Source organism: Chiloscyllium punctatum, chromosome 24, assembly GCF_047496795.1.
Source record: "Chiloscyllium punctatum isolate Juve2018m chromosome 24, sChiPun1.3, whole genome shotgun sequence".
In the NCBI taxonomy this organism is placed as follows: Eukaryota; Metazoa; Chordata; class Chondrichthyes; order Orectolobiformes; family Hemiscylliidae; genus Chiloscyllium; species Chiloscyllium punctatum.
This window is the reverse complement of record NC_092762.1, coordinates 89318822-89345950: the sequence shown is the minus strand read 5'-3', so window position 1 is coordinate 89345950 and position 27129 is coordinate 89318822. Positions and strand designations below refer to the sequence as shown.

General features: G+C 42.2%; 1 protein-coding gene across 2 annotated transcripts in view; it reads left to right on the top strand.

Annotated features, from left to right (window-relative positions):
* The window catches only part of LOC140494840 (CREB-regulated transcription coactivator 1-like), a 145864-nt gene extending 120273 nt beyond the window's left edge, over positions 1 to 25591 (top strand). For both annotated transcript variants that reach the window (XM_072594511.1, XM_072594510.1), the window contains one exon: positions 15796 to 25591. In XM_072594511.1, coding sequence (XP_072450612.1) covers positions 15796 to 16007 — 212 coding nt within the window. In that variant the 3' untranslated portion in view covers positions 16008 to 25591. The remainder of the gene's footprint in view (positions 1 to 15795) is intronic.
* The last annotated feature ends 1538 nt before the right edge of the window (positions 25592 to 27129 follow it).

Here is a 27129-nt window from a genome sequence, read left to right as displayed (position 1 = left end):
ATCACTTTCGAAGACTGAGTAGTTCATTGAGTCATAGAATCCCTACAGTGTGGAAGCAGGCCATTCGCTCTAAGTGTACTCCGAAGAGCATCCCACCCAGACTGAATTTCCCCCCCCCATTCCTGTAACCCTGCATTTTCCATGGCTAATGCACCGAGTCTGCACATCCCTGGCCATTATAGGCAATTTAAATGGACAGTCCACCTAACCTGCACATCTTTGGATGCTGAGAGGAAACCGGAGCAGCAAGAGGAAACCTAAACACATGAGAATGTGCAGATTCCACACAGTCGCCTGAGGGTAGAATTGAACCTGGGTCCCTGTTGCTGTGAGGCAGGTGTTCTAACCACTGAGCCACTGCGCTGCCCTGCCCATTAATTAATGTGTGTACTTTGTTACAGGGAGTAACTGTACCTTGATGAACTGAGGGCGCAGCTGGAAAGTATGACATCCTGACTGTTACTGAGACACACCTTAAAGAAGGGCAGGCATAGCAGCTAAATATAACTGGATTGTAGAGTTTTCAAATAGGGTCTTTATTTTTGAGAAAGGTATGGAGAGTTCATAATGCCAGTTAATGACAATTGATGAGGTGACCGTCTATCTGCTTGAGCAATCATGGTAGGACTATTCTCCCACTCTTTCCATATAGCTCTTAAGTTATTTCTGTTTAAACAATCCACTGCTCTCTTGGATTTCTCAATTTAACTTGCCTTTATCAAACTTACAAGGCGGTGCATTCTAGACCAGTAAGACCATAAGACAGAGGAGTGGAAGCAAGGCCATTCAGCGCATCGGGTCCTCTCTGCCATTTATGACACGAAGATTGGTGGAGTAGCAGAAAGCATAGGGGACTGTCAAAGAATACAGGAGAATATAGATAGACTAGAGAGTTGGGCTGAAAAGTGGCAGATGGAGTTCAGGTAAATGTGAAGTGATGCATTTTGGGAAGTCTAATTCCAGAGCGAATTATACAGTAAACGGAAGAGCCTTGGGAAACATTGATGAGCACAGAGATCTGGGAGTTCAGGTCCATTGTGGACTGAACGTGGCTGCACAGGTGGATAGAGTGGTCAAGAAGGCATATGGTATCCTTGTCTTCATCGGATAGGTATTGAGTATAAGATGCTTAGGAATTGGGTGACAGGTTTAGACAGTGGATTTGGATTAGCTCAGGCTTGGAGGGCCGAAGGGCCTGTTCCTGGGCTGTAAATTTTATTTGTTCTTATTTAATCATGGCTGATGGGCGTTTCAATTCCACGTACCCGCATGCTCCCCATAGCCCTTAATTCCTTGCAAGATCAAGAATTTATCAATCTCTGTCTTGAAGACGTCCAACATCTTGGCCTCCACTGTGCTCCGTGACAATGAATTCCACAGGCCCACCACTGTCTGGCTGAAGAAATGTCTCCTCATTTCCGTTCTAAATTGACCCCTTCTAATTTTAAGGCTATGCCCACGAGTCCTAGTCTCCCTGTCTAACGGGAACAATCTCCCAGTGTCCGCCCTTTCTAAGCCATGCATTATCTTGTAAATTTCTATTAGCTCTCCCCTCAACTTTCTAAACTCTGAAGAATACAGTCCCAGGATCTTCAGCTCTTCATCATACATTAGGCCTACCATTCCAGGGATCATACGTGTGAATCTCCACTGGACACGGTCCAGTGCCAGTATGTCCTTCCTGAGGTGTGGGACCTAAAATTCTAAATGGGGCCTAACTAGAGCTTTATGAAGTCTCAAAAGCACATCACTGCTTTTATATTTCAACCTTCTTGAGATAAATTATAACATTGCATTTGCTTTCTTAATCATGGACTCAACCTGCGAATCAACCTTTACAGAATCCTAGACTACCACTCCCAAATCCCTTTGTACTTTAGCTTTATGAATTTTCTCACAGTTTAAAAAAATAGTCCTTGCCTGTATTCTTTTTTTCCAAAGTGCAAGACCTCAGATTGAATATCATTAGCCATTTCCTGGACACTCTCCTAAACTGTCTAAATCTTTCTGCAAGGAGAAAGTGAGGACTGCAGATGCTGGAGATCAGAGCTGAAAATGTGTTGCTGGAAAAGCGCAGCAGGTCAGGTAGCATCCAAGGAGCAGGAGAATCAACGTTTCGGGCATCAGCCCTGCTTCAGGAATCTTTCTGCAGCCTCCCCACCACCTCAATACTACCTGCAAGTCTGCCTAACTTCGTATCATCGGCAAACTTCGCCAGAATGCCCCCAATCCCTTCATCCAGATCATTAATATATAAAGTGAACAGCTGCGGCCCCAACACTGAACCCTGCGGGACCCCACTTGTCATCAGCTGCCATTCTGAAAAAGAATCTTTTATCCCAACTCTGTGCCTTCTGTCAGACAACCAATCTTAATCCATGCCAATAGCTCACCTCAAACACCATGGGCCTTACTCAGCAGCCTCCCGTGAGGCGCCTTATCAAAGGCCTTTTGGAAGTCTAGGAAAATCCACTGGGTTTCCCTGGGTCTAATCTACTTGTTACCTCTTCAAAGAATTCTAACAGGTTTTTTAGACACGACCTCCCCTTACTAAATCCATGCTAACTTGTTCTAATCCGACCCTGCACTTGCACAAATTTAGAAATTTCATCCCTAACGATGGATTCTAGAATCGTAACTACAACGGAGGTTAGGCTAATTGACCTGTAATTTTCCATCTTTTGTCTTGATCCTTTCTTGAACTAGAGGTTTACAACAGTGATTTTCTATTCATCTCTGACTTGCCCTGACTCAAGTGATTTTTGAAAGATCATAGACTGTGCCTCTGTTATTTCCTCAGCCACCTACCTCAGAGGTGGGCCAGGATATTTATCAATTTTTTTTTACCTTTTAGCTTTTCTAGCACTTTCTCTTTTGTAATGGCTACCATACTCAACTCTGCCCCTTGACTCTCCTTAATTGTTGGGAGATTACTCATGTCTTCCATTGTGAAGACTGAGACAAAGTAATTGTTAAGTTCTATAGCTATTTCCTTATCTCCTATCATTAGCCTTCCAGCATCCATTTGGAGCGGCCCAATTTCTACTTTTGCCTCTCATTTGTTTCTTATGTATTGAAAGAAACTTTTGCTATCATTTCTAATAGTACTGGCTAACTTACCTTCATATTTGATCCTTCCTTATTTCTCTCTTTGTTATCTTCTGTTTGTTTTTGTAGTCTTCCCAATCTTCTGATTTCTCAGTGCTCTTGGCCACTTTAATAGGCTGTATCTTTTTCTTTGATACATTTCCTGATTTCCTTTGTCAGCCATGGCTGTCTAACTCCTCCCTGGATAATCTTTCTTTACTTTGGGATGAAGTTCTATACTGTGTCCTCGATTACACCCAGAAACTCCTGCCATTGTTGCTCTACTGTTTTCCCCACTAGGCTCTGCTTCCGGTCGATTTTCATCAGTTCCTCTCTCACGCCCCTGTAATTACCTTTATTTAACTAAAACATCATTGCATCCGATTTTGCCTTTTCTCATTCAAACTGCAGACTGAACTCTACCATATTATGATCGCTGCCTCCTAAGTGTTCCTTTAAGATCTTTTATAAAGCCTGACTCTGAATAGCCTGCTCCCTTGTGGTCCCCTTCACAAGCTGTTCCAAAAAGTCATCCTGTAAGCATTCTATGAATTCCCTTTCTTTGGATCCACTGGCAGCATTATTCACCCAGTCCACCTGCATATTGAAGTTCACCATGATCTTGCCTATCTATTTGCTGGTATGTCTTTCCTGGACCCGACCCACTGGTTACATCAAAAACTTTTCTTTGACATTGCATTTATTACCTTTTAAAACCACATTAAACCTGAGCCCCCTCCTCCTCAATTCTTCTACAAGTGCAAAGTTTCAAGTAAATAAACAGCTGAGACAAGGAAAAATGCACTCAGTCATCGATGAGGTCATGTTGGTTGAACTGAGAGTGGGAAAAGGAGCAGTCACACTGGTGGGAGAATACTACAGACTGTTAACAGATAGGGGGATGGATGAGCGAATATGTGGGAAAATTGCTGGGACATCTAAACAGTAGGAAACTAATTATAGGAGATTTCAATTATTCGAACATTAACTGAGATAAAATTAGAGCAACAGTTATAGAAGGCACAGAGTTCATAAAATATATTCAGTCTAACTATTTAAGCCAGTAAAGAACAAATACAACAAGTGAAAAGCTACTTGTGGATCAAGTTAATATATAGAAGCTAGAAAAGGTATCTCAGAATATCAGTGGCAGTAATCATAACTTGTTTAGATTTGGCACTGTAATGCAAAGGTAGCCCAAGAATAAAAGTGATACTTCAGAGAGGGACTGATTTTTACTAAAGTGTGATCTACCTTAATGACAATTGCTGCCAGAAGGTGTATTTATATTAGAATATTGAGGTTTTTTACGAGATGGAGAGGCTGCTGTGTAAGCACTATATGTTTTATATTTTTTATTTTTTTTATTGTGAAGTGAACAGGAAATGGACTTTTGCAACAAAGGACCGAGAGAAGCATCATTGTACCTTTAAAAAGTAAAACCCATTTTGGGATCGTATTTATACAATTGCTTTGCAAGTAATGGGGGAAAACCCAAGAAGAGTCAGCACAGTTTCGGAATGTGTACACAAATTGAGATTTGGTTGACAGCGGGTTGCTGATTGATTGGGTTATGGAATTGTAATTTGTTACGGATACCACAAGGCATCAGCCTCATGATTCTCAAAGTGGTTCCTGAGTAGCTGAGCAGTCAGTGGGTGTGAACAGTACAGTGAGAAGCCTTAAGACCACTGAAAGGGGAGGTAGTGTACTGTCTCTTGCACGTTCCACATTGCACCACCACCAGCCCCCCAATTCCAAAGCTTTAAACAAAAAATCCACTAGTCATAAACTGTTAGTTTTACCAAATAAGTCAAAGACATTATAATTTGTGAACCACCCTAATGTTCTAATGCACAGAGGGTATGATTAAACAAAAGAAGAAAGCTAATGATATTCAAAGTTTGTGTGAAGATTTGTAGCTTGGGTGCTCGTTGTTGTGGTTCTGTTCGCCGAGCTGGGAATTTGTGTTGCAGACGTTTCGTCCCCTGTCTAGGTGACATCCTCAGTGCTTGGAAGCCTCCTGTGAAGCACTTCTGTGATGTTTTCTCCGGCATTTATAGTGGTTTGTCTCTGCCGCTTCCAGTTGTCAGTTCCAGCTGTCAGTTCCAGCTGTCCGTTGCAGTGGTCGGTATATTGAGTCCAGGTTGATGTGCTTCTTGATTGAATCTGTGGATGAGTGCCATGCCTCTAGGAATTCCCTGGCTGTTCTCTGTTTGGCTTCTCCTATAATAGTAGTGTTGTCCCAGTCGAGCTCATGTTGCTTGTCATCTGCATGTGTGGCTACTAAGGATAGCTGGTCATGTCATTTCATGGCTAGTTGGTGTTCGTGTATACGGATCGTTAGCTGTCTTCCTGTTTGTCCTATATAGTGTTTTGTGCGGTCCTTGCATGGGATTTTGTACACTACATTGGTTTTGCTCATGCTGGGTATCAGGTCCTTCGTTCTGGTGAGTTGTTGTCTGAGAGTAGCTGTTGGTTTGTGTGCTGTTATGAGTCCTAGTGGTCGCAGTAGTCTGGCTGTCAGTTCAGAAATTTTTTGGATGTATGGTAGTGTGGCTAGTCCTTTGGGTTGTGGCATGTCCTCGTTCCGTTGTCTTTCCCTTAGGCATCTGTTGATTAAATTGCGCGGGTATCCGTTTTTGGCGAATACAATGTAGAGGTGTTCTTCCTCTTTTTGCAGTTCTGGTGTGCTGCAGTGTGTTGTGGCTCTTTTGAACAGTGTCTTGATACAACACAAAAGAAGTGTTGACAGTGTAGATAGAGATAAGCTTTTTCCCAGGGTGAAGGATTCAATAACGAGAGGTCATGCTTTCAAGGTAAGAGGAGAAAGGTTTAAGGGGGATGCACGTGGCAAGTACTTTACACAGAGAGTGGTAGGTACCTGGGACGCGTTGCCAGTAGAGGCAGGCACAAGAGATTCATTTAAGGTGCATCTGGACAGATGCAGGAGTAGGTGGGGAGCAGAGGGATACAGATGCTTAGGAATTGGGCGATAGGTTTAAGACAGCGGATTTTGAGCAGGACAGGCTTGGAGGGCCGAAGGACCTGTTCCTTGACTGTAAATTTTCTTTGTTGATTTGGAACCATTAGCTTTCAGAGCACCGCTCCTTAATCAACTACTTTGCACATTCTCCGTGTGTCTGCGTGGGTTTCCTCCGGGTGCTCCAGTTTCCCCTCTCAATCCAAAGATGTGCAGGTCATGTGAATTGTCCATGCTAAATTGCCCATAGTGTTAGGTGCATTAGTCAGAGGGAGATAGATCTGGGTGGGTTACCCTTCGGAGGATTGGTGTGGACTGGTTGGGGGCCGAAGGGCCTGTTTCCACACTGTAGGGAATCTAATCTTAATTTTAAAAAAGAACTCAGTACTACAGATAGCCTAGAGGAGTACAGAAAGTACAGGGATCAAGTGGCAATAAGGAAATGAAAGAGCGTATGACAAAATATTATCAAGCAATGTCGAGGAAAACCCAATAAAAGCAAATTACTGCTGATGCTGGAATCTGAAACCAAAACAGAAAATGCTGGAAAATCTCAGCAGGTCTGGCAACATCTGTAAGGAGAGAAAAGAGCTGACGTTTCAAGTCTAACTGACCCTTTGTCAAAGCTCAAAGGAAAACCCAAAGATGCTTTACCAGTACTATATATAAAGACCAAAAGGATAATTAAATAAAAAGTGGGACCCATCACAGATGAAGAACGGAACTTGTGTGAAGATGCAGAGGATATAGAAAGAATTTTAAATGAGTTCTTTGTCTCCATATTCACAAAGGGTAAGGATAGTGTGGATATAGCAATCCAAGAAGAGCAGTGTGAAATGTTGGACAAAGTATCATAATGAGAGAGGAAGGTTTAGAGGAGCCAGAAACCTTGAAAGCTGATAAATTGCCAGATCAGGATGAATTATTCCTTGGGTGCTGAAGGAGGTGGAAATAGCAGGTGCTCTGAGGATTATTTTCAATCTTCACTAGACACAGATAAGGTGCCAGAGACGAGAGAAATGTAATCGTTTAAAAAGGATACAAAGGAAATACCAAACAATTATAGGCCAATTAGTCTTAATTTGGTGTTGGCAAATCGTTAGAATTAGTCCTGACCAATCAAATAAACTGTCACTTAGAAAGGCATGGATGAGTTAAAGATATAGATGGAATAGTGGAGTGAACAGATAAGTGGCAGATGGAGTTCAACTCTGAGAAATGTGATATTTTGTGTTTATGGAGGCCAAACAGTAAAAAGGAATACACAATAAACAGGAATATATGGAGATGAGTAGTTGATGTGAGAGTTCTAAGTGTGCAAGTGCACAGGTCCCTAAAGGTAGCGGTACAGATGGATAAGGTTGTAAAGAAGGCATATGGAATGCCTTCCTTCATTGGCAGTGTTATAGAATACAAAAGTAGGAAATAATGATGAAACTGTACAAGGTGCTGGTGAGGCCACAACTGGAATATTGTGTGCATTTCTGGTCACTGAAATACAGGAAAGACTTACTTCCTGTAGAGAATGCAGAGAAGATTTACTAAAATGTTGCCAAGTCTGAAAAAATTTGGCTACGCGGAGAGATTGGGGTTGTTTTCCTTGGAACAGAGAAGGCTGAGGGATGTCATTGAGGTGTACAAAATTGAGGGATAGAGAACATGTTTTCCTTGGCAGAGAGTTCATAAACCAGAGGTCATAGATTCAAGCTAAGTGGCTGAAGGATTAGAGGGTGGTGGGTGTCTGGGATTTGCTACCTGAGTTGGTGGTGGAGGCAGAGACCCTTAAACCCTTTTTTTTAAAGTGTATCTGGTTTTCCATCATAAGTGTTGTAAGCTGCAGGGCTATGGGCCTTGTGCAGGAAGATGGGGGTGGATAGGGCATCTGGGTGTCTTTGGGTCAGCATGGACAAGATGGGACACTGTATTGTTTCTCTGGTTTCTTGTTTAAAAAAATTAAACAACCTGAAGGAGGGAAAAAAATGATAACTGAATGATTTGAGAAACAAAAGGAACACACTGTCAAATCCTGAGGGCTGGTACCATTGATTCGTGTCCTGAACATTCTTTTTTTTCTCCTCTATGCATAAGACCTTTTTTTTTGTTTTTCAGTGTCTGTTTGCATATATAAGAGCCTACCATGTAAAATTGAACGTGCATGGGATTGGGGGTAGTGTTCTGGCTTGGAGACAGAAATTGTTGGCAGAAAGTCAACAAAGTGTAGGAATAAACAAGTCGTTTTCTGAGTGGGAGTGACTAATTAGATACCACAGAGATCAGTGCTTGAACCCTAGCTAATCGCAATATAAATGATTTAGATGTGTGAATTAATGTAATATCTCCACATTTAAAAACAACACAAAGCTGCGTGGCAAGGTGAGCTGTGCGGATGATCGCAGATGCATCAATGTGATTTGAACAAGTTGAGAGAGTGGGCAAATGTGTGGTAATGAAGTGTGACATGGATAAATGTGGGGTGGGGTTATCCACTTTAGTAGCAAAACATCAAATTATCATCTGAATGGCAACAGATTGATAAAGGAGGGGTGGTTCAGTGAGACCTGGGTGTCCTTGTACACTAGTTGCAGCAAGTAAACATGTAGGTGCAGTAGGCAGTGAAGAAGGCAAATAAAACTGAAAGAACTGCAGATGCTATAAATCCGAAACAAAACCAGAATGCTGGAAAAGCTGAAGACTCCAACAGATCTGGCAGCATCTGTAGGAAGGACATCAGAGTTGACTTTTCAAATTGAGTGAACTGATGGGAGCTAGGAAACATGGTGCATTGCCCTTCAGAGTGAGGAAATTCAAGTACAGCAGCAGGATGTCTTGGTTCAGTTATACAGGGCCTTGGTGAGATCACACCTGGAGTATTATGATGTGGAGGAGCCAGTGTTGCTCTGGGTGGACAAAGTTAAACATCACACACCATCAGGTTATATAGTCCAACAGGTTTATTTGGAAGCACTAGTAGTTGATGAAGGAGCAGTGCTCCAAAAGTTAATGCTTCCAAATCAACAAAGAAAATTTACAGCCAAAGAACAGGCCCTTCAGCCCTCCAAGCCTGTCCTGCTCCAAATCCACTGTCTTAAACCTATCGCCCAATTCCTAAGCATCTGTATCCCTCTGCTCCCCACCTACTCCTGCATCTGTCCAGATGCACCTTAAATGAATCTCTTGTGCCTGCCTCTACTGGCAACGCATTCCAGGTACCTACCACTCTCTGTGTAAAGTACTTGCCGCGTGCATCCCCCTTAAACTTTTCTCCTCTAACCTTGAATGCATGACCTCTCGTTATTGAATCCTTCAGTCTAGAGTAAGACCGTATCTCTATCTACGCTGTCAATACCCTTCATCATTTTGTACCTCAATCAGGTCCTCCCGATTCTTCTTTTTACTAATGAAAACAATCCTAACCTAGTCAACCTCTCTTCACAACTAGCACCTTCCATACCAGGCAACCATCCTCGTAAACCTCTCTGCACCCTCTCCAAAGCGTCCACATCCTTTTGGTAATGTGGCAACCGGAACTGTACACCATATTCTAAATGCGGCTGAACCAAAGTCTTGTACAATTTTAACATGACCTGTCAGCTCTTATACTCAATACCCCATCCGATGAAGGCAAGCATACCATATGCCTTCTTGACCACTCTATCCACCTGTGCAGCAACCTTCAGGGTACAATGGATTAGATTAGATTCCCTAGTGTGGAAACAGGCACCCCAGCCCAACAAGTCCACACCAACCTCCGAAGAGTAACCCACCCAGACCCATTTCCCGCTAACTAATGCACCTAGCACTATAGGCAATTTAGCATGGCCAAGTCACCTTGCCTGCACATCTTTGGACTGCAGGAGGAAACCCATGCAGATACTGGGTGAATGTGAAAATTCCACACAGACAGTCACCCGAGGCTGAAAACGAACCTGGGACCCTGGTGCTGTGAGGCAGCAGTGCTAACCACTGAGCCACTGTGCCGCCTTTTGAACTCCCAGATCTCTCTGCTCATCAACTTTTCCCAAGGCTCTTCCAGTATAGTTTGTTGTAGAATTAGACTTCCCAAATGCATCACCTCACATTTGCCCAGATTGAACTCCATCTGCCACTTCTCCGCCCAACTCTCCAGTCTATCTATATTCTCCTGTATTCTTTGACCGTCCCTATGCTTCTGCTACTTCACCAATCTTCGTGTCATCTACAGACTTACTGATCAGACCACCAATGCCCTCTTCCAGATCATTTATGTATATCACAAGCAACAGTGGCCCCAACACTGATCCCTGACATCAGGCTCACTGATCTAGTTACCTGGAATATCCCTACTACCCTTCTTGAACAGGGTGACATTAGCAACTCTCCAGTCCTCCGACACTTGACCTGTGTTTAAGGATACTACAAAGATGTCTGTCAGGACTCCAGCTATTTCCCCTCTCGCCTCCCTCAGCAACCTGGGATGGATCCCATCCAGTCCTGGGGATTTGTCAACCTTAATATCCTTTAGCCTATTCAACACATCCTCCCTCCTTATGTCAATGTGATCCAAAGTAATCAAACTTCTATCTCTAATCTCAACATTCATCATGTCCCTCTCCTCAGAGAACACTGATGTAAAGTAATCATTCAGAATCTCACCCATTCTCTCCGGTTTGACACACAATCGTGCTTCCTTATCCTTTAGTGGACCAACCCTTTCTCTAGTTACCCTCTTGCTTCTTATATATGAATAAAAGGCCTTGAGATTCTCCTTAATTCTGCTCACTAAAGTTATTTCATGACCCCTTTTAGCCCGTTTGATTCCTTGTTTAAGATTGGTCCTACTCTCCCGATATTCCTCCAAAGCCTGTTCTGTTCTTAGCTGCCTGGACCTTATGTAGGCTTCCCTTTTCCTCTTGGCTAGTTGCACGATTTCTCCTATCATCCACGGTTCACAAATCTTGCCTTTCCTATGCCTTGTTTTCAAAGGGACATGCCTATCCTGCCCGATTCAAAGATTCAACCTATCTTTGAAAACTTCCCACATATTAAATGTGGACTTCCCTTCAAATAGCTGCCCCCAATCCCCATTTCCCAACTTCTGCTGAATTTTGATATAATTGGCCTTGGCCCAGTTTAGTACTCTTCCCTTAGGACCACTCATCCTTGTCTACGAGTATTCTAAAACTTACAGAATTGTGGTCACATTTCCCAAAGAAATGCCCACTGCAACTTCCACCACCTGACTCATTCCCCAACACCAGGTCCAGTATGGCCTGTTCCCTAGTTGGACTATTGACATACTGCTCGAGAAAACTTGCCTGGATGCTCCTTGCAAATTCTGCCCCATCCAGACTTCTGACACTAAGTGTATCCCAGTCAGTGTTGGGAAAATTAAAATCTCCCATCACCACTTGGCTTGGCTTGGCATCTTTCCATTGTCTGTTTACCTATTTGTTCTTCTACCTCATGCTCACTGTTGGGAGGCCTGTAATATGCCTTAACAATGTAATTGCACCCTTCTTATTTCTCAGCTCTACCCATAATGCCTCAATGCTCAAGCCCACCATAGTGTCCTCCTTTAGCACAGCTGTGATAGCGTCCCTGACCAGCAATGTAACTCCAACCCACTTCCCTCCTTGTCCTGTCTGAAGCATCTCTATCCTGGAACATTTAGTTGCCGTTCATGCCCTTCCTTCAACCAAGTCTCTGAGATCACAATTACGTCATACTCCCAGGCACCAATCCAAACTCTAAGTTCATCTGCCTTACTCACTATACTCCTTGCATTAAAGTATATGCCCTTCAGACCACCAGTTCTTTTGCGTTCATCTGCTGTCTGCCTACTCTTCCCCTTAGTAATGCTAACTTCATGATCCTGTTCCTTACTGTCTCTAGTTTCCACCTTGCTGTCTACTTGTCTTCTCTTCTGGTTCCCATCCCCCTGCCACATTAGTTTAAACCCTCCCCAACAACAGTAGCAAAAACTCCCCCAAAGACACTAGTTCCAGGCTGGTTCAGGTGTAGACCATCCAATTTGTAATAGTCCCAATGTCCCTCAAATCTGAACCTGTCCATCCTACACCATCCCTCAAGCCACGTGTTCATCCTGCTTATTCTTTCATTTCTACCCTGGCTAGCACATGGCACTGGTAGCAATCCTGAGATTGCTTTTGAGGTCCTCCTCTTTAACTTCTCTCTTCGCTTCCTGAATTCTGCTTTCAGGACTTCATCTCGTTTTTTTACTAAAATCTTTGGTGCCTATATGCACCATGACAACTGGCTGTTCACCCTCCCCTTTCAGAATGTTCTGCAGTCAGTCAGTGACATCCCTGACCCAAGCACCTGGGAGGCAACATACCATCCGGAATTCTCATTTTCGGCCACAGAACTACCTATCTACTCCCCTTACAATGGAATCCTTATGATTTCAAAGTAAAGTACTCACCATCAACTTTTCGAGAGCAATTAGAGATGGCCCTTAAATGCTAACCTTGCCAGCACCTATATCCCATGATTCAACATCAGTCGACTTCAGTAAGATTCTTTGGTTCCTACAGTTTCAAGAAGGGAAGTCATTTAAAGCAGCATAAACAATTCACCAAGAAATAGAAATAATTACTCAAAGTTTGGGAGAAGATTTGTAGCTCGGGTGCTTGTTGTTGTGGTTCTGTTTGTCGAGCTAGGAATTTGTGTTGCAGACGTTTCGTCCCCTGTCTAGGTGACATCCTCAGTGCTTGGGAGCCTCCTGCGAAGCGCTTCTGTGATGTTTCCTCCGGCATTTATAATGATTTGTACCTGCCACTTCCAGTTGTCAGTTCCGGCTGTCCGTTGCAGTGATCGGTATATTGAGTCCAGGTCGATGTGCTTATTGATTGAATCTGTGGATGAGTGCCATGCCTCTAGGAACTCCCTGACTGTTCTCTGTTTGGCTTCTCCTATAATAGTAGTGTTGTCCCAGTCGAACTCATGTTGCTTGTCATCTGCGTGTGTGGCTACTAAGGATAGCTGGTCATGTCGTTTCGTGGCTAGTTGGTGTTCATGGATCCAGATCATTAGCTGTCTTCCTGTTTGTCCTATATAGTGTTTTGTGCTGTCCTTGCATGGGATTTTGAACACTACATTTGGTTTTGCTCATGCTGGGTATTGGCTCCTTTGTCCTGGTGAGTTGTTGTCTGAGAGTGGCTGTTGGTTTGCATGCTGTTATGAGTCCTAGTGGTCGCAGTAGTCTGGCTGTCAGTTCAGAAATGCTCTTGATGTATGGTAACGTGGCTAGTCCTTTGGGTTGTGGCATGTCCTCGTTCTGTTGTCTTTCCCTTAGGCATCTGTTGATGAAATTGCGGGAGTATCCATTTTTGGCGAATACATTGTATAGGTGTTCTTCTTCCTCTTTTTGCAGGTCTGGTGTGCTGCAGTGTGTTGTGGCCCTTTTGAACAGTGTCTTGATGCAACTTCTTTTGTGTGTGTTGGGGTGGTTGCTTTCGTTGTTCAGGACTTGGTCTGTGTGTGTGGCTTTCCTGTATACCTTTGTGGTGCATTTTCCGTTCGGTGTTCTCTCTACCATCATGTCTAGGAATGGGAGTTAATTGTCCTTTTCTTCCTTTCTAGTGAATCTGATTCCTGTGAGTATGGCGTTGATGATCCGGTGTGTGTTCTCTATTTCTGTGTTTTTAATGATTACAAAGGTGTTATCCACATATCTGACCCAGAGTTTGTGTTGAATTTGCAGTAAGATGGTTTGTTCTAACCTTTGCATTACCACTTCTGCTATGAGTCCAGAGATGGGTGAGCCCATGGGTGTGCCGTTGATTTGTACATATTATTTGGTTGTTGAATGTGAAGTGTGTTGTGAGGTACAGGTCCAGTAGTTTGAGTATGCCGTCTTTGTTGATAGGTTCCCTGTCTTGTTGTCTGTTCTACATGTCCACAGGTTGACTATTGTTTCTCTGGCTAGGGTTTTATCGATAGAGGTGAACAGTGCCATTACATCGAATGTGACCATTGTTTCTTCCTTGTCTGTGTGTATATTTCTGATGATGTCAAGAATTCCTGTGTTGACTGTATAGAGTGTCTGGACTAGATTCTATGGACTACCTAAAGTGCAAAAACCAGACATCCCACTCAGACCCATAGTATCACTACCAGTGACACCATCACACAAACTGGCTAAAGAACTGCAGCAGAAACCAAAACACCTGATCAGTGGATCCAGACACTCTATACAGTCAACACAGGAATTCTTGGACATCATCAGAAATATACACATAGACAAGGAAGGAACTATGGTCACATTCGATGTAACGGCACTGTTCACCTCTATCGACAAGACCCTAGCCAGAGAAACAATAGCCAACCTGCTGGACATATAGAACAGACAACAAAACAGGGAACCTGTCAACAAAGACGGCATACTCAAACTACTGGACCTGTACCTCACAACACACTTCACATTCAACAACCAACCAAATGAACAAATCAACGACACACCCATGGGCTCACCCATCTCTGGACTCATAGCAGAAGCGGTAATGCAAAGGTTAGAACAAACAGTCTTACCGCAAATTCAACCCAAACTCTGGGTCAGATATGTGGATGACACCTTTGTAATCATTAAAAACACAGAAATAGAGAACACACACCGGATCATCAACGCCATACTCACAGGAATCAGATTCACTAGAAAGGAAGAAAAGGACAATTAACTCCCATTCCTAGACGTGATGGTAGAGAGAACACCGAACGGAAAATGCACCACAAAGGTATACAGGAAAGCCACACACACAGACCAAGTCCTGAACTACGAAAGCAACCACCCCAACACACACAAAAGAAGTTGCATCAAGACACTGTTCAAAAGGGCCACAACACACTGCAGCACACCAGACCTGCAAAAAGAGGAAGAAGAACACCTATACAATGTATTCGCCAAAAATGGATACTCCCGCAATTTCATCAACAGATGCCTAAGGGAAAGACAACGGAATGAGGACATGCCACAACCCAAAGGACTAGCCACATTACCATACATCAAGAGCATTTCTGAACTGACAACCAGACTACTGCGACCACTAGGACTCATAGCAGCACACAAACCAACAGCTACTCTCAGTCAACAACTCACCAGGGCAAAAGATCCGATACCCAGCATGAGCAAAACCAAATGTAGTGTACAAAATCCCATGCAAGGACAGCACAAAACACTATATAGGACAAACAGGAAGACAGCTAACGATCCACATCCATGAACACCAACTAGCCACGAAACGACACGACCAGCTATCCTTAGTAGCCACACACACAGATGACAAGCAACATGAATTCGACTGGGACAACACTACTATTATAGGAGAAGCCAAACAGAGAACAGCCAGGGAGTTCCTAGAGGCATGGCACTCATCCACAGATTCAGTCAATAAGCACATCGACCTGGACCCAATATACCGACCACTGCAACGGACAGCTGGAACTGACAACTGGAAGCAGCAGATACAAACCACTATAAATGCCGGAGGAAACATCACAGAAGCGCGACACAGGAGGCTCCCAAGCACTGAGGATGTCACCTAGACAGGGTCTGCAACACAAATTCCTAGCTCAGCGAACCGAACCACAACAAATTAATTATTTACAATAAAGCTGGTTTGATGAAGCCTTGAGTTTGGATTAAAGTTGAAGATGTTTGATACAGATGCTTATGTCCAGCTGCTGTGTATTTTGCTAACCTGTGCTTTCTTTCTGGCTTTCTCACACAGTTACAGGAGAGTCTCCCCCCAGCCTGTCAAAGGAGCTGACCAATTCGCTTGCAGGTGTTGCAGATGTGACCTTTGACACCGACTCCCAGTTTCCTCTTGATGAATTGAAAATTGACCCCTTGACATTGGATGGTCTGCACATGCTGAATGATCCGGACATGGTGCTGACGGACCCTGCTACAGAGGATACTTTCCGCATGGATCGTCTGTAGAAAAGGACTTTGAGACCTAAGACAAATCGGGGAAGCAGGCCAAAAACCCGCCAGGGAGCGGAAATTAAGTGAATGAGTACAATTAATGGAATGATATTAAAGTGAGAGCGTAACGTGCAATGAATTCCGCTTCTTGTTCCAAGCTTGCAACTCTGCGATCCTGAATGAACCAAGTATAGCGCTTTCAGCTATGTGGCGCACTCCTTCATTGCAGCGTTTCATTGACTCCATCACGTCCCCGGGCCTCTTGTTTTATTTTCCGTTCTCCTATTTATATTGTCCTCATGGTAACGGTGGGCTGTTGGTGCATCGTTATTTTTGACAGGTTTACGTGTAATTTGGAGTCTACCTATGAGGTAACAACTGACAGTCAAACTCGGCAGCTCCAGGCCAACAGTACAGTGATGTTATTATTTGTCCTGAAGTCACCAGCTCCACTTCTTTCGGTGCACTGTTGCCATTGTATTTTCTGTGCTGCTTGATTCTTATTTATATTTTTATATTTGTCTGTGATTTCTTTCTCTTGCCCCATTCCTTTTCACTGTGCTTGTGTTCAGCAAAAGCCACTGCCTTGTTGTATGTTGCTAAGAAAGTGAACAAGAGACTGATCTGACACAAGAGCTAAGTGCATGGACAGAAATTGTATTACAGCCAATATTTAGAGGAGTACGCATTCTTACTCCTGTTTGTGTCCCTTTCATTTATGTTTTTCCATCAGATTTTAAAAAGGAATGTTGACAATGTGTGCCGGTCGGGGATTAGTTTGCTGCCAGCTCCTTCCACGAGAAACCAAATGTTCTCACTTCCCTCCGATCAGCTGTTCCGGTTCTCAGTCAGTCCCACCACCAATGTCGAACTTCAGATGGCTCTATAAACGCCCTCTCTCCAGCAGACACCTATCCCTTCTCTGCAATGTTTGTGAAGTATATGTGCTGATATGCTGCTTAAATGCCTCTCCCTATGTGGCATTCATTCATTCTCAGTCACTACAGCCAGCCATTGTGTGGCCAACAACACAATATTTCACAGTTATCTCTGACCACTGAATTGAGAGAGAAGGCAGAAATTCTCATTTGATATTCCTTAGGAAGGAAAGGTTCAATGCCAGCTGCTGGAGGGATGTGCGATAATCATACTGCCCAACAGTGGACCTGCGTAGTTTTTCACCATCTTTGCTGCCGTTTTTAGTCGTAAGTGTAGAGAGAGAGGGCTGTCACTATCACTACATGCTGTGGAATCTGTTCCCAGTGCATCCACTACAAGTCAGGACTCTCAAACCTTACCTGCACAAGTTAATTAACTTTCACAACAGAATCACATTTAAGTTCAAGACACTAAGCTGGTACTGATCTGTGTAGCCGCATGTCATTTCTGGCAAACTTGGTCCCACTAATGTTTTATGAAAAGAACACTAAATGGCTACTGTATCCTACAGACTTCATATAAAGTCCTGAGAATATTTTAGCTCAATTTTCTGATCAGAAGAATGATGTAGCAAGATCTGTCAGTACTAACAACATATTCTGGAGCACATGTTGAACAGCAAGCAATTAGGAAAGCAAATTGCAAAGGGATTGGTGTACATATTGAGAAATCGTTGCTGCAATTGTGTAGGGTATTATCAAGAGCACACCTGGAAAAGTATGCGCAGTTTTGGTCGCCATATTAAAAACAATGTACTTGCTTGTAGACAACGTAGAGAAAGTTTACTGCCCTGATTCCTGGATTTGAAAAGTTTGTCCAGTTATGAGAGGCTGAGTTGAATGAACATATTTTCTCTGAAATCTAGAAGAGTGAGAGATGATTTAATTGAAACTTGCGAGATTTCGAAGTTCCTTGATAGGTTTGACTCTGAAAAGTTGTTTCTTCCTGAGTGGGAAAACTAGAGCAGAGGGGAACAGTTTCAGGGAACAATGCTAAACATTTAGGACTTAAATGAGCAATTTCTTCCTGCTGACAGTTGGGGATCTCCAAGGGTTGTTGCTTCTCTATTAAATGTGCTCAAGAAGGTAGACAGATGTTTTGAACTCTTGGGGACTTGTACATAGGGAGAGAGTGGAAAAGTGGAATTGAGACAGAAATTTGGATATGAATCATTTAAATAGCCGAGTAGTCTGGATGGACCACGTGATCTGCCACTGTTCTGACTTGTGACTCCTGCTCTCTTCCTCTGTCCTGGCCCTAATGAAATACATACATGCACCTCACACATACTTCAACATATTTGTGTTAATCTTCTGTCTCTGTAGCTGCAGCACTCTAGAAGACATTCAACCTGCTAAATGGAAGTTATTTTTCTTGAATAATTATATATCCTCTCACGTAGGGAGTTCAGAACTAAATGGAAAATCAAACTCACGAGTTAGCCCTACTGTTCAGCGTGATGTCAGGAATCACCTATTCACACAAAGGGGAATGGGAATCTGAAACACTCTCCCCTCAAATCATTTGAAGCTTTCTGGACTGAGGTTGATCTGTAATTGAGCCAGTGTATCAAGATGTCTGGGAAATAGATTTGAGATATTGATCAGCCGTTACTTTTTCCTTACTGGCGTGTGAACAACCGAATAACCTTGAGGGGCTGAATGACCATCTGCTGTTCCAGTGTTCCCACATTAGCACAGGGCAGGTTTTGAAGTTTTGATAGCTGTGTTTGGAGCAACATGTAATAATAAGATTGTTCAGTTGCACATACGCAACGGCTGATCTCCTGAGAGTCCAGTGCTCTGTGTATTTTGTGTAGAAGCCTTAGAGTATTGAATATTCCTACCTTAAGACAATATCTAGAAACAAACAAGGAGCCCACTACTACCTTGTTTACTACTCAATTTACTACTACCTTGTTCCACTCAGGAGAATTTCCCCATCCTGGGTATGAATGTCAGGCCTCTGCTGGTACCTGCCAACACAATACTGCAGCTGTAGGAGATGGCAGCATGTGCTTCTTTGTGTCTGCATGCTTCCTGGTGCTCGGCCATGCTTGGAATGTTGAGTGAAGTCTGTAATCACAGCCAGTACTACCCTGAACTTGTTATTGTGCAGAATGTGTATTTTATTTTAGAAATTTGGTAGTTGCCTCATTTGATATCAGTAAAGTGTTAATTCAGAACTTTGTAATAGGGTAAATCTAAGCAGTCTGTATCATGAGAGATCTTGAACTTACATTTTTTTAGTTAAAATAAAATCAGGTTAATAGTTCATGAATCATTTAATATAGCTTATCAATTAATTTAGTTCCAAATTTGAAATGTTGGTGGGTCTGTGTTCCCACTTGATGTCCACAATTAGGAGTATGAGGCCTAAGTTAGGGAAAAGATATGAAAAGGTTGATAAAATGTTATACAGAAGTAAAGTCTCTAATCTTTATATTTCCTATCATTTCTAACACTGCAAGCCGACCATGTTTTGCATCATGTGCATCCCCTGTATGAATTGTATCTGTTCATCTCTTTAATGTTTTCCTACTGTACTTCCCTTGCTACTGAGAGTCTAAATCAGTGAGAGTTGTTGAATATAAAGTTCCTGTTTAATTCAGTTCTTTAAAACCAGATTCTCCTTAGTTGTATTTGCAAATGTGATGACAGCTAGGACAGGTATATCAGGAATAGTCTTAATGAAGAGCTGCATTACTCATACACCTGTGCATGGTTTACTTTTGGTGTATTTTTGGAAAGCTGTTGGTTGTCTTGCTGGGATTAGTGAGAGTGTTAATCCAGAGTCGCGTATTCTTGTTCCTTGATGCTCTTGTGCAAGCAATATACACACAGACTTGTTTTGATTGCTGCTGCTATAGTAGTCATTTTGGCGCTTCTTCCCTAACTTCTTGCTCCTACAGATCCTGAGGTTGAGCAGCCTGGAAAGAGAGAGAGATTCCAGACATTTTGCGTATAGTGAGTTGGATTTTGTCTGCAGTATGTTAGTGTTATTGATGCTGCACAGAATGGATTTTCTTCTAAGAGAACATTGCTCATGTGGAAAGATTGGTCTTGTTTTCACACCCTTTTCTTCTGCTTAGATCCTAAGTTGGAGATTCTGAGAGATCTTTCCAGAAGTGTGAATGTGTTCAAGTGAATGCAAACAAATCACAAGAATTGTGTAAAATCAGAGCCCATTTGTTATGAATAATGAGCTAGTGTAGTGCACTTAGGTTGACAGGCTTGTGTATGTACGTTTTGGTGCACTGGGGAAATGACATACAACTAAGTTGCATAATTCAAAATAATCTTGATGTGCAAAAACTTTCCTCAGAAATTCTTCTTGGTCTATCTTTAGAGAGCGATTTGGTGAGAGTAAAGTCATTGGTGTTTGTGAAAGAGGGCTGGGATTGTGATGTGGAGAAGTTGGAGATTTCCGAAGCCCGTACTGTTAAGGGAGGAGGAAGAACTAGACTCGCAGAATTAATCAGGAGTTAAGAGGTTAATTCAATGGCATTATTGGTAGGTATAGTATCTATAACCAAAGGTAATATTTTACTTAATCAAACTGCCATGCACACAATTGTTGTTATTACAGAAAACCGTAAGGGATAAGAACAGAAATAGGCCATTCAGCCCCTCGAGCCTGTTTTGCTGATCCAACATTCCTCAAGTCCACTTTAATGCATTTTCCCATAACCTTTTATTTCCCCTTGTTGATCAAGAATTTGTGTTGATCTTAAGTAAGCACAAGGACTCTGCCCCCACAGCTGTCTGTGGCAAGGGGTTCTAAAGGCACACAATCCCCTGAGACAAGAAATTCCACCTCACTTAAGACAAATTGGCACTCTTTTATTGTGAGACTATGCCCTCTGGTCCTAGACTCTCCCACAAAGGGAAACATCCTCTCAGCATCTATCCTGTAAAGCCCCTGAAGAATCGAATATATTTCAATGAGATCACCTCTATTTTTTCTAAACTCATTTTTCTTAAGTGATTAGAATCCCAACTTGTTTAACCTTTGCTCAGAAGACAATCCATCTATATCAGGGATCGTCCAAGTGAACCTTCCCTGAACTCCCTCCCTTGAAATGATATCTTTCCTTAAATAATACATTTGGCGTATTCTATACAAGTCTTAACATAAGAGCTAGGGGACAGTAGTGATTGGGGCAGGAGATGTCTGGAGGAGGGCTGAGTAAGAACAGTAACAACAAGCAACTCTGTCTGAAAGTGGTGGAAGCAAAGATGAAGCTATTCCCCAGACCTTTATGTTAATGATTTAGGTGTGCAGTGCATAATAACAAAATTGTAGTTGACATGAAAATCAGAAATGCTGCAAACAATCAGATGGGTAGTAACTGAGGAAGGTGAAATGAGACAACACTTGGCAGATTAAATCCAATGCACAGAAGTATGAAGGAAGAGTGCAAAATAAAGGCCTGAATGTATGTGTACACAATTCTTTGAAGGTGACAGAGCAAGTTGAGATGTTTGTTTTAGAAAAGAATATCAGGGTCTTTGACATTGTTAATAATGGAGCACGGATGCCAGGGGGTCATGCTAAAATGATATAAACCAATTGTTAGGCCCTAGTGGGAGGAGCATGTTAGATTTTGGACCCTGCACTTTAGGAAGGATGCCTAAACCATGACAAGGAATTGCAGATGATTTACATGAATGGTATCGGCAATGAGGGACTTCAGTAGTTAATGTGGAGAGACTAGGATTGTGCAGAGGGGATTAGGAGAAGACTTGATAGAAATGTTCAAAATTATCAATGATTTGATCAGAATAAATAAGGAAAAAACTGCATCCAGTGGCAGAAAGAAGCTCATATCACCTTGATAACCAACAACAGTCAGCATGAATTTCAAAAGGGAATACTCTTACTAAATGAATTTATTGAGCAAGTCGTAGAGTGTAGATGATGGTAGTCAGCGGATTGATTTATCTGGATTTTCAAAAAGTCTTTGGTCAGAAACTAATTAATAATTTCCAAACATGTGGACAAGTGGCAGAATAGATTCAGTACAAGCACAGAGTGGGAGTAACGGGTAATTATTCAAAGTAACATTCCACAAGGATCGATTCTGAAAGCACTGTTCGCAATTTCCATTAACATTTATATCTCGAACTAGGGATCAAAGCTTAAAAATAAGCGGTCAGCCATTTAAGACAGGTGAAGCATTTTTTCTCAGAGGGTTGAGAGTCTTTGAAAATCCCTTTCCCAAAAGGCAGTGGATGCAGAATCTTTAAATATGTTTTAAGGCATGGATAGGTAGCTTCTTGATTCCCAAGAAGGTGAAATATTATTGGCAATATTTAGGATTGAGGCTAAAATCAGATCAGCCACAATCTTCTTGAATGGTACAGCACTGCAAATGCTGCAGATACAGAGTCGAGTGTGTGTTGCTGGACCACACCAGCACCCCACACTCGAATCAGAAAGTTAAATGGCCTACTCTTGGTCCTTGTTTTGTATATGAACACTTTGGACTTCGAAATCAAAAATTCAACTTCCAAATTTGTGGCTGACTCCAACTAAAAGGAATGTGAATACTTGGAGGCGGGGCGGGAGGGGGGGGTGCGGTGGTTAACGCATTACATTGGGCTTTAACAAAAATATCAAACAGGAAGTTATTGGCAAATGAAGTTTGGTGCAGTTAAATGATGAGTATATTTTGGTAGGAAGGATTGGGAGGTCACTTATTACTTGGAAGATGGAAGTCAATGTTGGCAGAGGAACAAAGGGATCTTGAAGTGCCAAGATACTAGTCACTAAAAGATGGTGCTACAGGGGGCAAGACTATATTAAAAATGAGTTCCTCTTCTAGAGGATAGAATTGAAAAGTCATGAAATTAATGCTAAATCTATTTTGAACTTAGTTCATCTGAGTGTACTGTGGGCAGGTCTGATCACCATGTAATGAAAGCAATACAATGGCACTGTAGAGGTTGCAAAGTGGATTTCCAAGCTTGGTGCCAGCAATGTGACATTTTACAAATCAGGAAAGTATTGACAGGGTGGGGATAAAAGGCCAAGGAATGACCTAATCGAGGTTTTTGAATGATGAAAGGTTTCGGTGAGTGGATCAGAGAGAATGTCCCTTCCTATTGGAAATAGTAGCACTGGAGACAGTGAAGTTAAGGTCGTCACCAAGCAATCTAATAGGGAATTCAGAAGAATCATCACCCAGAGAGTGGAAAGAATGGGGAGCCAATTGAAGCAGTTGTTGAAGCCAATATGAGAAGTTGGACAAACAAATGAAAGGTAAAGAAATTGAGTAGGATATATTTAGATGAGAAAAGATCGGAGGTGACTTGAGTGAAGCTGAAACACCAGATAGATTGTTTGGGACAAATTGTCTGTTTCTGTGACATGTTTAATGTGTAATTTAGAGTAGACAGTAAATGCCAGACTTAACTATCATACTTTTTTTTAAAGAATTGTCAGTAACCAGAGGATATAGATTTGAGGCAAAGAACCAGTGACAATGAGGAAACATCATGCCATGCAACGAATTCAAAAATGAACCTGTTAAACATCAAAGGAAATAGATTTCAGGGAAAATGGGAAAGAGAAGGAATGGAATTAATCAAAAAGACTGCCAACGGGCTGACCCAGGTAGTGTGGGCTTAATGGTTTAGTGTGCTGTGTCATGGTCGCAAAATTATCAGATTGCCTGCTGATGTAGTCCTTGTAAACAGCATTAACTTACCTATCCCATCCATCAAAGGTAGACTGATATGTCATTCATTCCGGCTTTTCTCAACACTTACTCCATACCCACCCAGCTATGGCATGTGTACCACACTGCTTCCAGTGACTGGTGTAGTCAGACATTAGCTGGACTTCTGTTTCTTCAAAGCTGTATCATGTTTAGTGAAGGTTTGTTTTTGAGATTGTTGGATGCTACCCAGAAAATTCTAGGTCAAAGATTGCAGTTGTGTATTTTTCTACTTGAGTAATTTCTGTGCATCCACTGCCGGGAATGATACCATATAGCATACATGAAACTGCACTGCCCAGGGTTCTTCTATGCAAGGTACAGTGCCTTACAGTGCATTACCATGCAGTGCAAGAGCTAATACTGGTATGACCCATGCAACACCAGGAAGAGCCAAGTGTGCCTTTAACTTGGAAGCTGTGGATTATACCAGGGTATTCTGTTACAGAAAGTGGTTAATTTCTCACCCTGCCTATGGTATTCTTTTGGGTTTGCTTTATATTGCGTTCATGACAAAGCTGATGTATGTTGCTACTTTTTTGTTCAATTTAAAGCTATGATTGTATTTCTTTGATCTGAAAGGATCATTGTAAATTAAGGAGCCTTGCCCATGAAATTATTCTTACTACAGTTCTCAGTCACTATTAGAAATCCAGAATGCAGTTCTTCACATTAAATACTAAACTATTTTGATTCAATGTGTTGAAATTGGGAAAGATTCTTGTGCTGTAATCCCTCTGAAAGTTTCTGGGCGTATTTTAAACCCTGCTTAGAGGATTACACCTAAAGAGTCCGGTGCAACATTGAACAGAAGAGTTAAAATAATTTGGTGTTTCTTTTTGATTGAGTTTTTACGTTAGATTTTGGGCTATGAGGTAATTTACAGTTGGTCTAGACTTGAGAAAGTAAAGTTTTCTCCTCATCTCCATTTCATAAGAAAATGTGGCATTTGTACCAAAATTTCTCTCTAGAAATTCAGATCTTTGTGAATGGATGTTTATGAAAATGGACCGGAAACAGTACAAACCTCACACAGATGCTCAGGTAATAGAAAACAGCTCATTGATGTCAAACTTCTTCGCCTTAACTCTAGTTGTATTCTTTATTTTAACCTTTTTTAACTATCTTTACTTTCAAGAGTCCACATAGTCATTTTTATGCTAAGAAATTTCACAATAAGGTGAATGTTCATTGAGGATCTTCTATAATCTCATCACCCTGAAATAATTGACCATTGCTGAGAGAAAGAGACCTGCTGTCAAAACTTTTCATTTTGATCTGTGAATGCCAAATTTTTAATAGGAACAATTTATGCTGCATGAGGAAGGGGGCAATCAACAGATTGCTGTGGAGAATGCATTATTATCCCTACACCTTTCCTTAATTTATTAAGAGGCGCAATGCTTAGGCTTGTTCATTTTTCTTGCATCTGTCCTGATAAGTACAGGATGAGAAGCTTTGACAGTATGTTGCTTTTTCAACAGTACTTGAGCACTGTATAACAAAGCGATAATTGAAATGATTATTCAAGTTAGGATACACTTGTTTGACTTGGAGATAACCTCCCCATCTTCCAAATTAGCAGGTATACACACCAAAGCTTGAGCAATTGTCACACACACACTCAAAATTAATTGGCAGCAAAGCTTTTCTTTCCATAGAAATGCAGCAAAGCAGCTTCCCCAAGGATGTCATTTTAATCAGATTCCGCCCATGAATCTGTCAACATTTATTTATTTTTCTGATGTCTTGGTTTTTTATAAATAAACTTGGAAATTTTGAAGTGGATTTCAGGTATAATGCAAACCATAACTTGTACTGACTGACTGTCAAAGGATCTTCATTTTAACTTGTAAATGTTTTTTAAAGTTTATGTTTGTGTGAGGCTTCTGTCTTTGTAAATGAAATGTAATTAAAGTTCAACAGTTTTCTGCTCGAAGTCCTTCATAGTTTAATATGTTTTCACTTCCTTTCTCTTAATGCTGATTCTGTCTTTACTTTATGGCCATAAGTGATGAAGGCCAAAGAGCAGCAGGTTTTCAGAACATATAAAAAGGTTAAAAATCACATAACACCAAGTTATAGTCCAACAGGTCTATTTGGGAGCACTAGCTTTTGGAGTGCTGCTCCTTCATCAGGTGGTTGTGGAGTATAAGATCGTAAGACACAATTTATAGCAAAAGTTTACAGTGTGATGCAACTGAAATTATATATTGAAAAAACTTGGATTTTTTGTTAACTCTCTCATCTTTTAGAATGAACTTGTTGGTTTCAGTTCTTTCATATGTAAATCTCTGAACTTTTTATTAAAAATTACATTCTCAAGTGAACTTTCACAATAGGTACCCTTCGTCGTCCAGTACTTCCCAGGAGCCTAAAAACTGCCATTTCTTCACAGCTTGCAACACATTATCAGTGAGGGTGAGCACCTTGCCAAAACCTTCCTCACTCCGCCAGTTCTCACCTTTAAACAACCACCAAACCTCAAACAGGTCATTGTTTGTAGCAAACTGCCCGGCTTTTAAGACAACACCATACAACCCTGTCATGGCAGACGCTGCAAGTTGTGTCAGAATGTCAACATGGTTACCACCATTGCACGTGGGGACACCACCCACCATGTACGCAGCTGGTACTCGTGACTTGGCCGACGTTGTTAGGGCGGCACGGTGGCTCAATGGTTAGCACTGTTGTCGCACAGTGCCAGGGACCTAGGTTTGATTCCAGCCTTGGGCAACTTTGTGGAGTTTGCACATTCTCCCCCTGTCTGTGTGGGTTTCCTCTGGGTGCTCCGGTTTCCTCCCACTGTCCAAAGGTGTGCCGGTCAGGTGAATTGGCCATGCTAAATTGCCCATAATGTTAGATGCATTAGTCAGAGTGAAATGGGTCTGGGTGGGTTGCTCTTTGGAGGGTCGGTGTGGACTTGTTGGGCTGGGGGGCCTGTTTCCACGCTGTAGGGAATCTAATCTCATACACTGCAGGCAAGGATGCCCTGAGGCATGGTACATCAGTGAGACCAAGCAGAGGCTACGGCAATAGACGAATGGACACTGCACAACAGACAGGAGTGTCCCCTCTCAGTTGGAGAACACTTCAGGACATTCAACCTCGGACCTTTGGGTGACCATCCTCCAAGCCAGACTTCGGGACAGGCAGCTACACGCAGTGGCTGAGCAGAGGCTGACAGCTAAGTTCGATACCTTGGGTTCATGTTACCCCAATGCATCTCTCTCTCTCTCTCTCTCTCTCTCTCTCTCTCTCTCTCACACTCTCACTCACACACCCACACACGCACCCACTCTCAAACTTAATACCTCTTTACAATCACACCCATACAGATATACACACACTCTCACAGCCACTCATACCCTACCACACATGCACACACACATATATAAGTTTGAGGGGTGAATTTGTACTTGCAGAATTACATTTTATTTTGCTCAAAAACTGCATGGATCCATGTAAGATTCTGTA